Raw genomic sequence first — 15,018 nt, forward strand, 5'->3', positions numbered from 1 at the left:
GACAGCCAGTGTAATCCCACAGGGACATCATGGGGGGACAGCCAGCGTATCCCCACAGGGACAACCTTGGGGACAGCCAGTGTAACCCCACAGGGACATCATGGGGGGACAGCCAGCGTATCCCCACAGGGACATCATGGGGGGACAACCAGCGCATCCCCACAGGGACAACCTTGGGGACAGCCAGTGTAACCCCACAGGGACATCATGGGGGGACAACCAGCGTATCCCCACAGGGACAGCCTTGGGGACAGCCAGTGTAGCCCCACAGGGACAGCTTGGGGGGGGACAGCCAGCACATCCCCACAGGGACAGCCTTGGGGACAGCCAGTGTAACCCCACAGGGACAGCCTTGGGGACAGCCAGCGCATCCCTGCAGGGACAGCCTTGGGGACAGCCAGGACATCCTGGAGGGACAGCCACCGCAGGGCTCACGATTTCGCAGGGCAGGCAGCTTGCGGGTGCACCTTGCCGGGCGACCCCCCCCCCCCGGCGCCACCCACACGTGGCACTGCCACCGCCAGTCCCCAGGGATGCTCCGCGCCTGCTGCCTCCCCCCAGCCGGCCTCGGGCTCCCAGGACCAGTCTGCTCCCCCTTCTCCCAGTGCTCGCCGCCAGAGCACGGCCGCCCTCGCACTGGGCTTTGCCCAGTCCCACTAATTACAACCCAATTAGCGCTCCTGCAGCACGTGGCCTGAGCCGACCCCGCAGGGCTTTTTTCCCCGGCGTGGCCCCAGCACAGGCACCGTGCGGAGGCAGCACCCACCCCGACAGCACCCTGGGGCGGCTCTAAAACAGGCCAGACCCCCCTCTTGGTACCAGGGGATGAGGAAACCGGCTCGCAAACGCATCTCGGAGGCTCTGCCCACCTCCTCTGCGCCCAAGCATCGCGCACGCAGGGTTTTATTCCGGCCCAGAGATGCTGGTGGAAGACGCACGTCGGGGAGGGGGGCTCTAAGGTGGTCCCCACAGGCAGCCAGAAATGCGCCGGGCGCGGGGTACGAAGTGGTGGAGTTTAATTACTCGATATACAACAGCACGTCACGCAGCCATACGCCCCCTCCCCGAGAGAAAGAGAACTATAAAGTTTATCGAAGGATAAAAAGGGGGGATCCTTCCTGTCCCGCAGCCCAGGGCTGCCTCCCAGCCCCGCTCAGCCCCCGCCGCCGGCTCTGGGTGAGGAGCAGGGACGCTCGGGGACATGCCACCCCAGCAGGTCCGGGCAAGCTCTCGCAGACAGCACATGCAGGTGGGGAGGGCGGCCAGCACGCAGCGCTGCCGGGGCAAAGGCAGGACACCACCGAGTGGAGCTGCCCCAAGAGTCCTTGAGGTTCAAGTCCCACCAGATAAACACACAGAGACGAGGCCACTCTGGGGAGAAAGGACAAAACCACCCCACCCCCCCTCCCCAAATAAAACAAAGAAAACCAAACAAAACAGCAGTTGGAAGAGACGTCCCCGGCTCATTCGGTCCCTGTGCCGCTGGCCCGGCTAGCGCTTGGAGAGCTCGTGCGATAGCCAGTCCAGCCCGTCGTAGAGCCCCGTGCCCTGGGTCGCACACGTTGCCTGCACGTACCACTGCAAAACAGAGGGAGATGGAGAAAACAGCTCTGGGCTCTGCAGATCGCCCGCCCGCTGCACCCCAGGAGCAGCCCCGCAGCCCCACAGGTCCCTCCCGCAGGGATGGGGACGGGGACGGCACCCCTGGCCACTCACGGTCCTGCTGCGCAGCGTCTGCAGCCCCAGCTTGTCGGTCAGCTCGCTCACCGCCATGGCGTTGGGCATGTCCTGCTTGTTGGCAAACACCAGCAAGACGGCATCCCGCAGCTCGTCCTCCTGCAGCTGCGGAGGGAGCGGGGACGGCTGAGCCGGGGGCGGGCAGGGGGGCTCTCGGTGAGCCATCGGTGACCCCCCGCAGCACCGGCACCCTGGCAAGCGAGACCCGGGGACAGACCCAAAGCGCCAAGGGCCCTCCAGCTCCTCCGCTCACCTCCAGTGTCTTGGCTGGCCTCCTGTCCCCATCGTTGCCCGGAGGCCTTGGTGGCACTGGGATGCTCTTCCAGGAGCACCCATGCCCTTCACTGAAGGGACGCCCACGTTGGAGCGAGGGGTTCCAGGGATGGGGGGACACAGCGACCGCCGCGGAGACAGTGCAGGAGAAGGGACATGACGCTCCCCAAACAACAGCAAGCGGGCAGCGGGCATCGGCCCGTCCCTTCTCCCCGCTCTCGGGCTGTGACACACTCTGCTCTGCGCCAGCTTGCCTCCCCAAGGATGCTCTGTCCCTGCCTGGGCAGCCGCACCAAGGAATAAACCACCCCCACCTCGCAGGCTGGCTTTCGGACATCATTTCTGGATGCTGCCCCCACTCCGCACACGCCCTGTGTGCGTGGCTAGCAAAGCCCTGACTAAATAAAACCCAGAACCGCATTTTCTCAGCCATTTTTCCCCCTTGCAATTGCCCCCGATCGCTGCAGGTCCAGCCTCTGCCTGGCAGAGCCGTCGCTGTGGGGTCCCCAAGCCCATCTCCGGACGGATGCCCCCGTCGTGGGCAGAGCCAGGTCTCACCTCGCACCCACCCGGGTGCTGCTGCAAGGCCGGGAGAGCGAGAGGAGGGCGCTGGGGGACCCCCCACCTCCCTGCCAGACCGAATCCCCTCCCCCCCCATCACTCACCATCTTCTGCAGCTCCTCGGCAGACTCCTGCACTCGCTCTCGGTCATTGCTGTCCACCACGAAGATGAGACCCTGCGGGAGAAGCCAGGCTGGGGCGGGCAGCTTGCGCCGAGAAGAGGGGGACGTCCCAGGTGGGCTGCAGGTACGCCCAGCCAAGGGGGAGAGCGGCCCCACTGCCCACCCAGGCCCCCCCTTGCAGAGCCAGAGCACCCCGGGGACGGTGCTGCCCCCTCAGCTGCTCCTCCTCCGGACCCCTCTGCCTCGCTTCCCTCCGATGGGGTGATGGGGCAAACACCCACACGCCATCCCAGTGCTCCCAGTGCCACCACTCCAGGGACTGGGATGCACTCCCTGCCACCGCTCACACACCCAGCTCAGGCAGGATCAGGCCACAAGCCCCGGGGAAGCCCAGGGCTGGCCCCGCTGCGGCTGATGAAGTTTATCCCTGCCCTGACGCCGCGTACCTGCGTGTTTTGGAAGTAGTGCCTCCAGAGGGGTCGGATTTTGTCCTGGCCGCCCACGTCCCAGACGGTGAAGCAGATGTTCTTGTATTCCACCGTCTCCACGTTGAAGCCTGCGGGGGGTGGGGGCAGGGGAGCAGGAGGGGCATGGGCAGAGGGTGCCACTGCCTCTGGGTACAGCCGAGGAGAGCCTGGCTCCATCTCCATCCCACATGGGATTTTCACACATGGATGAGACCCCCCCACGCCATCTCTACTCTTGTACTGTCCTCGTACGAGAGGTGCTCCAGCCCCTGCACCATCGCTGCGGCCCCGCGCTGGACTCACCCCAGCACGTCCCCTCCTGCTGTGGGGAGCCCAGCACCAGACCCAGGACCCCCAGGGGTCCCAGCAGAGCTCAGCAGAGGGGCAGGAGCTCTTCTCCCCACCCACCCACTCCCAGTGCTCTGCTCAGCGCAGCCCAGGGTCTGGTGGCCACAAGCCACAAGGGCACACGCCCGGTGCTTGTTCAAGTTCCCCCCCACCAGGACCTTCTCCCCAGAGCAGTCTCCAGCAGGGATCAGGGCCTGGGGCTGTTCCTCCCCAGGGGCAGGACTTGGCACTCCCCTGGTTGACCTCCATGAGGTTCCTCTGCCCATTTCTCCAGCCGGCCCAGCTCCCCCTGGACAGCAGCACAACCCTCAGGTGTACAACCACTCATCCCTGCTCGGGGCCACCCGCAAGCTTGCCGAGGGTGCTCTCCCCCCATCACCTTGGTCACTAATGAAGATGTTCAGCAGCGCTGGCCAGCGGGTGACCACAGGTAGCTAGCCTCCCTGACCCAGAGGCTCAGCCCATTCCCAATCCACCCCCACCAGCCTTGGGAGATGCTACGGGAGACGGCGCTGAGCACCCCGCTGGGGGCTCCGCGCCGGGATCTGGCAGGAGAGCACCCTGCCCTGCCTGCTCCGCTCGGGCAGCCTGGACCCATGAGCTCTCAGCGATCTCCTGCCCACGAAAGCGCCCTTGTGCTCTCCGGACCGGAGCCAGACCATGCCGGAGTAATGGCACTGGCTCCGTCTTCATCACGGCGGGGCAGGCGCAGGTCAGGGAGGGTGGTCTGTGCCCATGCCCGTGCTGGGAACCACAAGGGCTATTTTGGGGTGGGAGCCGTGCTCCTCACCAGACACAGCCCGGTACCCAGACAGGCACGGGGTAACGGGAGGGTAACGGCTAGGACAGGGCATCGTGGCGTCATGTGGCACATCTCACCCCAGGTGGCCCCCAGCTGACCAGGGCGCACCGGTGGGGGGGGACCCTCGGGAGAGCGGTACCCGGGTGGGCACTAGGGCCTGCGGGATGGGCGGGGGGGGGGGACCCTGCCCGGTGCCAGGTGTCAGAGGGAGGATGGGGGGCTCTGCCCGGTGCCCAGTGCTCGATGGGGGCCCTGCCCGGTACTGTTTGCCCGATGGGGACCCTGCCCGGTGTCTGCTGTCAGAGGCAGGGTGGGGGGCCCTACCCGGTAACCGGTGCTGGCTGTCAGCAGCAGGGTGGGGGTCTTGCCCGGCACCCGGTGCTCAATGGGGGCGCTGCCCGGTGCCGGGGCACTCACCGATGGTGGGGATGGTGGTGACGATCTCACCCAGCTTCAGCTTGTAGAGGATGGTGGTCTTGCCGGCAGCGTCCAGCCCCACTGCAACGAGGAGGCGGTGTCACCGGCGCCGGTTACCGGTACGTGCCCCGGCCTCATCCCCATCCCCATCCCCCGCCCGGCCCTGCTCCCCGGCCCTGCTCCCCGCCCCCGCGCTCACCCATCAGGATCCGCATCTGCTTCTTCCCGAAAATGCGGGAGAAGATGGCGGAGACCGTGAGGCCCATGGCGGCGGCGGCGGCGGCGGCGGCGGGAGGGACGGGAGGGGACGGGAGGGGACGGGACGGGCCGGCCGCGCTGCCACCCCGCTGCCTCCGCGCTCCGCCGCGCCGCAGGCCCCGCCCCCCGCGCACCGGGACACGCCCCCACGGCGGCCGCTCCGCACCCTGCACCGCCCGGCCACGCCCCTCGAGGATAAGCCACGCCCCCGCAGCGGCGCACCGCCCACGCCCTCATGGGAAGCCCCGCCCCCTCCCTTGGATGGCCCCGCCCCGCTGCGCTTAGACCCGCCCCCCGACCTCACCCCTACCGGCGCGCCGGCGGCCCCGCCCCTGCCCGGCGGAGGCGCGTGCGCAGCGCGCGTCGGCGGCAGGGGGCGTCCGGCGGAAGTGGCGCGCGGCGCCGGCCCGGAGGTAAGGCCTGCGGTTGCCTTGGAGACGCCCCCGCCCCACGGGACCAGCCCCCCTTCCCCTCCCGTCCCCCCGCCGTTCCCCCGGACCCCCCGCCACCCCCCCGGACCCCCCCGCCACGGCCTTACGACCTCCCGCGACGCCCTCGGATCCACCCGTGACCCCGCCCCCGGGTCCTCCGCCGCGGCCCCACGGCCACCCGCGACCCCCGCATTGCCCCCCCTGCCCCACAGTCCCCCGTGCCCCTCCACCATGACCCTACGGCTCCCCCCTCGTCCCAAAAGGCCTCCCCGCCCCACGGCCCCCGTCCCTCCGCCACGGCCCCACAGGCTCCCCCCCTTGCCCCACAGGCTCCCCCCTCCACCACCGCCCGCCGTGCCCCTCCACCACGGCCCCACGGGACCCCCTCCCCTGCCCCACGGCCCTCCTCAACTCCATGGGCCCCATCCCACCGTCCTCCCTGTCTCTGCCCAAAAGCCTCCTCTGCCCGCCCGGCCCCACAGGCCCTCCTCCCTGCCTCACGGCCCACCCCGCCCTATAGGTCCCCCCTGCCCCACGGTCCGTTGGCCCTGCCTGCCCCTCCCCCCCGTGCCCTTCCACCACAGCCCCACAGTCTCTCCCGCTCTCCCCTCCGCAGCAGCCCTGTGACCCCTCTGCCACTGCACCGCAGCCCCCCTGCCTCAGTGGCTGCCCCCAGGCCCTCCCCCCACAGCTTCGCCCCCCCTGACCCCCACCGAGTCCCTGTCCCACCCACACTCGCTCCCCTCCCATGAATTCTCTGGACCCGGGTGCTGACACCTCACCCCTCCACAGCAGGTCCTCTGCAGTGGACCCCCCCCCAGCTCCGTGACCTACCATGGGGGACCCCTGAGAGCTGGGGCCCCCCACCCCGAGCTGGCGGCGGTTGGATTGCCTTTGCAGCAGGCGGCGGCGCTGCTAAGGGATAGGCCAGGGGGTTGTTTCTCTTGAAAAGTAAAAACCGAGCCATTTACGGATGTAAACCCCCCCTGACTGACGCGGGGGGGGGCGGCTGCAGTGGCAGATATTGATGTACGGGGCGTTAAAGCATTTTCTCTGCCTTGAGGCATCCGAGTCGTAGCAGGAGCTCGTTTCCCCTCCGAGCAGGACCTGAGCCCTGCGGCCCCTGGGGCGTGCGGGCGCTTTGCGGGGTTCAGTGCCTGCTGACAGATGCATTGCAGAGTCGTTAACCGCGTGGTGTCCTGGGGGGGTTCGGGATGGGGGTCCTGCTTAGCCGCCTGCTCCTGCCGATCGCAAACCTGCCTTTGCTGCTCGTTTGACCTTTGTGCTGGTTTTCTCCTTTCAGCTTGCATCAATCATGGAGAAGTTTGGCATGAACTTTGGAGGGGGCCCAAGTAAAAAAGATCTTCTGGAGACTATTGAATCGCAGAAGAAGCAGCTTCTTCAGTACCAGGTTCGGCTGAAGGATGTCGTCAGAGCCTACAAGAGCCTACTCAAGGAGAAGGAAGCCTTGGAAGCCAGCTTGAAAGTATTGTCCGTGTCTCACGAGGCGGATCTTGGCCTGAGCGGTGCTCAGCCTGTGTCTGTGCCGAACTCCAGCTCTTCCTTTGCCGATTCTGCTGATGACAGGAGTTCAGTTCACAGTGAAGATAGCGCGGGGACAGCTACCAGTGCAGACACCGCTGCCAGTCTGGCCAGTACCAAGGGTGAACCAGGGCCTGAGGATGATAAGCCCACGGCCGCCGCTTTCTCTCTTAAATCAGAAGAGACGAGCGGTTCAGAGAGCGGCATCAGCACGAGCAGCGGGGATGTGTTATCTGCTGCTAGTGAGGCTGATAAGAGAGTCCTCCAGCTGAAGACCCAGCTGGCCACTTTGACCAGTGCTCTGTCAACAGTCACGCAGGAGAAGTCCCGCATGGAAGCCTCCTACCAAGCAGACAAGAAGAAGATGAAGCAGGATCTGGATGACGCCATTAAGAAAGCAGAGGACGAGACCGAGAAGTTGGAGACGGAGCTGAAATCTGTCCAGGAGCAGCTCGCCGAGACCAAAGCCCGTCTGATCACGCAGCAGCACGACCGAGCCCAGGAACAGGCTGACCATGCTGTCATGCTGCGGGAGCTGCAGAAGCTGCTGCAGAGCGAGAGGACTTTGCGCCAGGACGCGGAGCTGAAGCTGGAGGAGACCAGGGAGGTGCTGGCCGGCAGGGCGTGCATGGCTGACCGCGCCGAGGGGTACGAGCTGCAGATCAAACAGCTGAGCCAGGAGGTGGAGGACCTGAAGAGAGAGCTGCAGGCTGTCCAGGAGGAGAGCAACAAGCCAGACCCCCGGATACAGGATCTGCAGGAGGAGATGGCCAGCCTTAAGAACCACTTCCACGTGCAGCTGTTGCAAGAGATGAAGAAGGTAATTCCTTGTCTGGGCCCTGGAGCAGCTAACTCTGGGGGATGTATCGGCAGCGATTGGGGCAGGGTTTGAGGCTGGAGGAGCACAAACTCCCCTTCCCAGTCCCCCAGAGTCCAAGAGGCTTGAAATAAATGAGAGCGTCATGGCTTTGTTTGATGGGATGATAGTCCCTGAGGAAAATAAAAGCTGTTTGTGATACAGCGTCTAAGCCATTAATTGGGGTGGGGACCATTGGATTTGGGAGCAACCTTTGTGGTGACCATCCTCCACAGTGTCATTTGGCTCTGAACATGTTACTGTCTGGTGTGACAGTGGCCGGGCTTGGGAGGAGAGACACTTCCTCTGCCCCGCGATGGCAGTGAGTGTGGGCTTGTCTCTGTAAGTGCAACACACAAGGCACAATTATAGGAGTTTATAAAAACCAACCTCCTTCAGTTGAGCTCGGAGCGCTCTAGGAAAGAAGGGCTCTAGTCTGTGTGCGTGCAGGGGGAGGGCGAAGAGCTGGAAAGAGGGATGTGGTGGAAAAGGGGAACCCGTGTGACTCTGCGGGTTGTGGGTAACGTGCTCAGGGGTTGGCACCAGTAACTGAATTTCCATCTGGAAACGCTCTAGAATGGGATCTTCCTCATCTCCTTGCGGTCTGGAACAAGTTTTCTTCTTTCTAATCTGAAGCATCAGACTGGTTTAGCGCAGTTCACCCCTTTTTCGGAAATGGTCTCCAACAGCTTCTCTCTGACAGAGGTGAAGGTGACCTGGCTCGGGCTGTGGTTTAGTTCGTGGTGGTGTTTGTCAAGTGCTGCTGTTGTCCAGAGTCAGTCGGATCTCAATAGCTGTAAAAACTGGGAACACCAGGTGTTTGCTGTAGCTATGCAGAAACCACTGAATTATGTTATCAGTGCAACAAAGCATGGGATTTAAGTAAATTGCAGTTAGATGCGAGAAAGCTTTAGAGCACACACGTGTTTTTAAAAAAGTCCTGTAGCAGATTGTGACGTGAGTTTGCTGCTTCCCACCCCTGCCCCCGCACACCTACAGCAATGCAGATAACGCTGGTAACGGGAGCCCCACAGGGCAGGGAACAAAAGCAGAAATGCTTTTAGTTTATTTTATCCCCAAATAAACAAATACCCAAAAAGGCAAGTCAGTGTGGTGGCTTGTGGGGGATTCTAGGGGAAAGGCTGGCCCTGCCCGTGTTTGGAGTGCAGCAGAGCAGAATTAAGCCCCCGTGTGAAGCGCAGACCTCCTGCCCTGAGCGTTGAGCTAATCTGTCCCTCCCGTGTCTCTCTGCTCGCAGACTGCGCAGGCGGAGGAGCAGCTCCGCCAGCATGCCCAGATGGAGGAGCGGCGAGTGGCCGACCTGGAGAGCCAAGTCTCCGAAGTGTCCGAACTACTTGGCACTTACGAAAAAGCCAAGCAGAAAGACCAAGCGGTCATTCAGAAGCTAAAGGACCGCATCGTGCAGTTGGACCTGGAGAACAAAACCCTGGCCATCGCTGCCTCCAGCCGATCCCCAGTTGATATTCACATAGAAGAATCCAATCTCGATGTTAACGTTCTGAAGGATAAAATGGAGAAGCTGAAGAAGCTCTTGCAGGCAGCAGCGAAGAAGAGCCAGCCCGCTCTGGACATCGAGAAGCTGTGTGAGCTGGAGCTGCCAAAGGGCACTGAGACTGGGGATGGTGAGAAGGCCACTGCTTTGTACTATCAGCAGGAGCTGAAGCAGCTGAAGGAAGAGTTTGAAAGGTACAAGATGAGGGCACAAGTGGTTCTCAAGAACAAGTCGGCCAAAGATGGCAATCTGGCTAAAGAACTGGAGGAGGCTCAAGAGCACCTGGCTGACCTGAAGGAGAAATATATTGTGCTTCAGCTCTCCTCTGATGAAATGGAGAAGCAGCACCAGCAAGACATGGAAGCCAAGAAGCAAGAGTTGTCCCAGCTGCAGCAAATTCACCGGCAGGAATTAGAGCGATGCCAGCTGGACTACAGGGAGCGGGCGCTGAAGCTGGAGGAGGAGATGCACAAACAGCGGGACCGAGCACTGGCGGTGCTGGCAGAAAAGGACCAAGAGCTGGAGCAGCTGAGATCTGTCACGTTGCCTTACGGGCTTCAAGGATCCAAAAATTACCTAGCGTCAGGCGCTGACGTTACTAGCAGTGACTCACCAGGTAACGATTCCTCAGAGATGCTCCCCCAGGCTCTGCATCTCTCTGCTGCCAGCGAGCCCACCTTCTTCTTGTACGCGGAGCAGCTGGCTCGCAAAGAAGTGGAAATTGTGGCGCTGAGGAAGCAGAAGCACAAGCTGGAAATGCAAGTTCACCAGCTGCAGGAGAAAATCTTGGTTGAGGAGGAGAAGCACCGGGAAGAGGTATCCGCACTTCAAAGCGAAATCGAGAAGAACTTCAGAGACAGGAGCAGAGAGGGAGCCAACCTGGAATACCTCAAGAACATTGTCTATAGATTTTTGACGCTGCCAGATTCTCTTGGTCGCCAGCAGACCCTAACTGCCATATTGACTATTCTGCATTTCAGCCCCGAAGAAAAGCAAACGATCACAAAACAGTCGGCTCAGAGCAGCTGGTGGCTTTCTGGGAAGAGATGAGGCGGTAGCTTTTATTCCTAACTGCTTTCGCACAGTAACAGGTTTCTGATTATTAACTAAGACCACTTCACTTGCGGTGTAACCTCTTTCCAGCCGTGCAGTGGAGCAGGGAGCTCTCAGCAAAGAATTGGGCTTAACCTAGTGCTCTCAGCACTCATTTACAGTAGAATTGTGCCAACCGCTCCACTAGGGTCACAGTGCCGTCTTGCCCTCTGGTGTGAGAACTTGCTCTGAGTTGGAACTTGATTTAAAAAAAGAAGAAAAAAAAAAAGTGAAGATACTGATGCTTTTTTAAACACAGTTTTAAAAAAAATCCCTACCTGTCAGGCGTAGGATGAGGAGCTCTGTCAGGGTGCAACTCTCTTGTCTCTTCAAACACCAGACAGATTTAAAGGTGAGGGGGAAGCACTTAATATGGTGCTAAAATAGCATAAGACAAAAGAGCTGAGAGCCTGCAAGAATGATGAGTCTTAACTGCCAGCGTCATCCAAATGCAGAAAATCTTGAGTGATTTCTCAAAAGTTGGTTTTCTTTTTTTTTACCTAGAGCCAAATTTATCCCAGTGGATGCAGCAGCTCCTGGCAGCACCGGGGACTGTCGGGTGGCACAGTGTGTTACGGTGTGTGACATTGCGGACTAGGGATACTCTTTGCAGTTATTGGTGTTTCCCGGGAAGGAGGAAAGGTATCCCAAGCGTTTAACAGTTTGAACCGCTGTAACTGCAGTGCTGCCAGAGGGGTTCCCCACCAGCGTGACGCCAGCAGGTGCCGTGCAGCAGTTCTCTGGAGCGGGTGTCTGAGCTTTCTCACGCTCTCTGCGATGGGAAGCAGGCTGTCGCGGAAAGCAAAGTGAGGAAAGGCTGCAATAGGCACGTTGACCCTTCAGGCAGTCATTTTCCGAGCGTATGGGAGTTCTGGTGAAGTTTGGGTTGTTCCGCGATGTTGGTTTGGGAAGCAAGGCGTTGTTCCTGCTGGGATGGAAGCAGCAGCGAGGGGCGGAAGGTGACAGCTCTGGGGTTGGCGCGTGCCCTGGGCTTGCAGTGAAGACTGTGAGGGTGAAGGCCTGGCCGGCTGCCGTGTGGACCTTGGTGTTCTTGCGTAACTTCCTTGCAAGTCGTTAAGCGTGGCAGGAAGGAAGCCAAAACGTTTTGAAACACCTCTGGCTTTGGTGGAGCGCAGTCCGCTCCCCACTGGCCTTCCTGCGTTCTGCAGTTGTGCTCCGGGTCCGCCGACTCCCGGCTGCTTAAGAGCCAGGACGCCGGAGCTGAACGCCTTGGCTCGCTGGGAAAATGGCTGAAATAGGCGTTGTGTGAACGGCTGCAAGACTAAAACCACGACAGCGTGTGTTTTGAACGTTAGTGGGGTGTGTGAGAAGGGTCGGGGCTGCAGGGAGCTGCGGCGTGCGGCTGCGAGCGCGCTGGGGGAGCTGCCTGCTCCTGCCCCCCGGCTCGCTGTGAGACCAGCGCCAGCACGAGACGACTCCTCTCCCCTCTGCCACAGCAGGAACCTGACGCTTGTTGTTTGAGCCCTGCGCGCGGGTGCCTTGAGAGCCGACAGGCTGGAGAAGGGGAACGCGCCGTTTCACCCTCAAAGCCCAGTTTTGGCTGGTCGAGGGCAGGCTTTGCCCGGTTGCCTTCCCTTCGCCTGCCATGGTGGTTGAGACGGGGAAGCAGCTACCCGCCTGCAGGGACAGGCTGGGTTCCCCGGGGACCTCCCCAGCCGAGCCCCTGGGTGCTGGGGCCACTAGAGGGCACCCACTGGTCGCCCAGTCCCCGGGACCCAGGGGTGCAGCATCCGTCCCGCTGCAGCCCCCCCCGGCACTGCCCGGACCTGCTCCCCTGGGACGGGCCCTGGCTCTGAAAAGCAGCACACAAGCAAAGCAGCAGAGCGGCGTGAGAGGGCTCAGTGGCCGAGCCCGGATCCTGGCTGGTTGGTGTGGCCGGGGGGGCAATGCCGTATCTCGGGGCGGCTCACACGGGGGCTTTGGGCGGTTCTGCGGGGTCAGCAGGGCGGGTTTCCCTGTCCCAAACGGTGTCTGCTGCACTGAACTGCTCCTGGGGACTGGCACAGGGTGCCAACGCTTTCTGTATCGAAGGGTATGCAAGGTCAGGAGAAAAAAAACAAGTGTGTGCCAGCCATTGTGTGTCCGGTGCCGCCTGTTGGCATTAAGTTATCCGACATGGGAAGACGGAGCATCTCTGCGAGGCCGGCGGCGCTGTGCTGGCTGGCTCTCCTGGAAAAGCGCCCATCGGGAAGTGTTTGTGCTGGTATTTAAATGGTCACTACTCTCTTAAAACCAGGGAGGGATGTTTTGCTTCCAGAGATGCTGGGTAGTTGCCTGCAGCCCTGGGAACCGGCTACTCCCAGCTGGGCTTTTACTGAGGCTTCTAGAGCTTTCTCATCTGCGTAGGCAAAAATCTCACTCGAGTTTTGTTTTCATGCACCTGCGTTGTTTTTAATTAAAGCTTGGCTACTAAAACACAACTTCCCAGTCCCAGAGCACAGGGGAAGCGTTTGTAAACACGGGCATTAAGTCTTGTTTTAACAATCCCCAGGTCTCTCGCGAGTCCTGGGGCCGAGTTAACGAACAGGTTGGTTGAGCAGCTCTCCGTGCCGAGGCGGAACAGCCTGGGCAGCTTTTTGGGTGGGATGCTGCTCTCCTGGGCAGCACCGTTTCGGCCGGGTTGACGAGCCGTCGTTGTTCCAGCCGGACGAGCCCCGCTGCTCAGCACCGTCTCTGCTGCTCGCTCTTGAGCGCACGGTCCTTGTGCCGGCCGCAGCGTTGCAGGTTTTCTCGCAGGGGTTTGTCGGGCTGGTTTTCTGGCAGAGGAAGCGGGGTCTGCGAGGCCGCAGGAGCCGAGCGGGGCTCCCCAGCCCACGCACCCTTCCTCTGCAATCCCCCTACCCGGCACGCGGGGAGAGCTTTAGCTGCTGGGCGGGACGGAGTCCTTTCCCCTCTGGTGCTGTGCCAGCAGATCCTCGTCCTGCCAGCGGCCAAGTCCCTGGAGCACGCTCCACAAATCCCACCTTGCTGAAGGCAAGGGCAGTGCTCCGGCTAATGCAACCCTTGGTGCCAATTTCGCCTCAAAAAAAAAAAAAAAAAAAAAAAATCCTCAGGGTAAAAACGCGCCGGGCAGAGCCTGTGGCTGCTGGAGGTCTGGGGAGGGGATGGCAAAGCCAAGCAGGCAGCAGTTCCTCGTGCTGGCGTGGACGTTGCCCCCGCGCAGGATCCGTGTGCCGCTCTGATGGAGGCAACTGGATGGACGTTGGAGAGTTTGTTCCAGGGAGCACTTGGTCTTGGGCTCCTCGGCTTTGAGACGCTTCTCAATGATACGAGTGTTGGCTCAGCCAAGGGATCTGCCGAGAAGAGCCCGGTCTCTGGTCCCGGTTTGGAAAGATTGGATCAAGTGGTGCCTCTGAAACCACAGGGATGGCTCAGAATCTTACCCTGCAGCAGCAGGAGCCATTCCCACAACGCCCGAGGGTGATGATGGTTCCTCCTGCATCGTCTTCGCTGCCCGCGCTGCCGGGCGATCCCTGCTCTGCCTTTGCCTCCTGCTCTTCAGGAAGAGCCTCTGCCTGGAGAATGAAGGCACCTGGCAGAGATCCCGAGTGGTGGCGGGTTTCGTGATGGTCGTCCCATGCAGCAGGACGGACTCGGCTGTCCCGGGAGCACTGTGAGGTGGCTCTTCCCCACCCACAGGTCCGGGATCCTCCTAGGGCAGGAAGAATTGCCAGCCAAGCTGGAAAGAGCCCGGCGGGCGGGGAGGGTGCAGCAGGGGCGGTGATGGTGAAGGGACCAAAACGGGGTCCAGCTGGGACCATGCGGAGCCGCTGCTCAGTGACCAGCGGGGTTTAAGGAGCGTCTCCTCACCTGATGGAGGAAAAAAGGAGCAGCTACAAAGGAGGTGGCCGTGGGGGAACATCTCCAGGAGCTGCCAAAGCAAGGCCCTTTGTGTTATTGTTGATCTCGTGCAGCTCTCCCAGCGCGATTCCTTCCTCTGGGCCCCTCCGGCCCCTCTCCCTACTCCTCCTTCCCTCAGACCTTCCCCCACCTCCCTCCCGCTCTCTTCAGTCAGCCACTGCCCCTGAAATAAAAGTGAAAAACACCCCCTTTGGAGCCTGACTCTGCTCGCTGTTTGGTGACCTCCGGTTACGTGTCAGCCCCGCCGGGGCCGGCTGCCAGCGTGTGCTCACGCAGCACTTCGCGCCCGGCTTCCCTCGGCGCTTCACAGCCGGCAAGGCTCGGAGCTGCCGGCGCTGCCGCGCTTTGCCGGGCGGCTGAGCCTCTCAACACGGTGCTGGGGTCTGCCAGAGCCGCCGGCCCCGGTGTTCTCCGCCAAAACTCTGCTTGAACAGGTGGAAAAAAAAACCTAAATTATTCGGCTTGTGAGTTTGACCCGTTGTTGCTGTTAGATCATGGGGAAGCACGAGCGTCTCTGGAGGTGCCCATGGGCCACCACAGGGGGGTACGAAACCCCCCACTCTGCCTTAGGGACGGCAGTGGGTGACAGCCCGTGGCGGCCAGAGGTGCTGCGTTCAAGCACAAAGCAAAGGTAGTAGAGAGAAGGCTGGGTTTTCTGGGTTTTGGTGATTCTTGTCCGCACGCTTGAGTGAAAAATCATTTTACAGCGGGGGGGGG

General features: G+C 61.6%; 2 protein-coding genes across 2 annotated transcripts; one reads left to right on the top strand and one right to left on the bottom strand.

The window, feature by feature from the left end:
- Nucleotides 1-1,004: 1,004 nt before the first annotated feature.
- Nucleotides 1,005-5,071, bottom strand: ARF5 (ADP ribosylation factor 5). Its single transcript, XM_054200142.1, has 6 exons — nt 4,927-5,071; nt 4,728-4,808; nt 3,140-3,249; nt 2,676-2,747; nt 1,717-1,842; nt 1,005-1,578 (listed from the first exon to the last, which is right to left on the bottom strand). The coding sequence occupies exons 1-6, from the start codon at nt 4,991-4,993 to the stop codon at nt 1,492-1,494; spliced, it is 543 nt and encodes a 180-aa protein (XP_054056117.1). The 5' UTR covers nt 4,994-5,071; the 3' UTR covers nt 1,005-1,491.
- Nucleotides 5,072-5,315: 244 nt separating this feature from the next.
- On the top strand, nt 5,316-14,954 carry GCC1 (GRIP and coiled-coil domain containing 1). Its single transcript, XM_054200034.1, has 3 exons — nt 5,316-5,398; nt 6,720-7,778; nt 9,073-14,954. The coding sequence occupies exons 2-3, from the start codon at nt 6,732-6,734 to the stop codon at nt 10,375-10,377; spliced, it is 2,352 nt and encodes a 783-aa protein (XP_054056009.1). The 5' UTR covers nt 5,316-5,398; nt 6,720-6,731; the 3' UTR covers nt 10,378-14,954.
- Nucleotides 14,955-15,018: the final 64 nt, after the last annotated feature.

The sequence above is a fragment of the Rissa tridactyla genome, chromosome 1 (assembly GCF_028500815.1).
Source record: "Rissa tridactyla isolate bRisTri1 chromosome 1, bRisTri1.patW.cur.20221130, whole genome shotgun sequence".
NCBI lineage: Eukaryota > Metazoa > Chordata > Aves > Charadriiformes > Laridae > Rissa > Rissa tridactyla.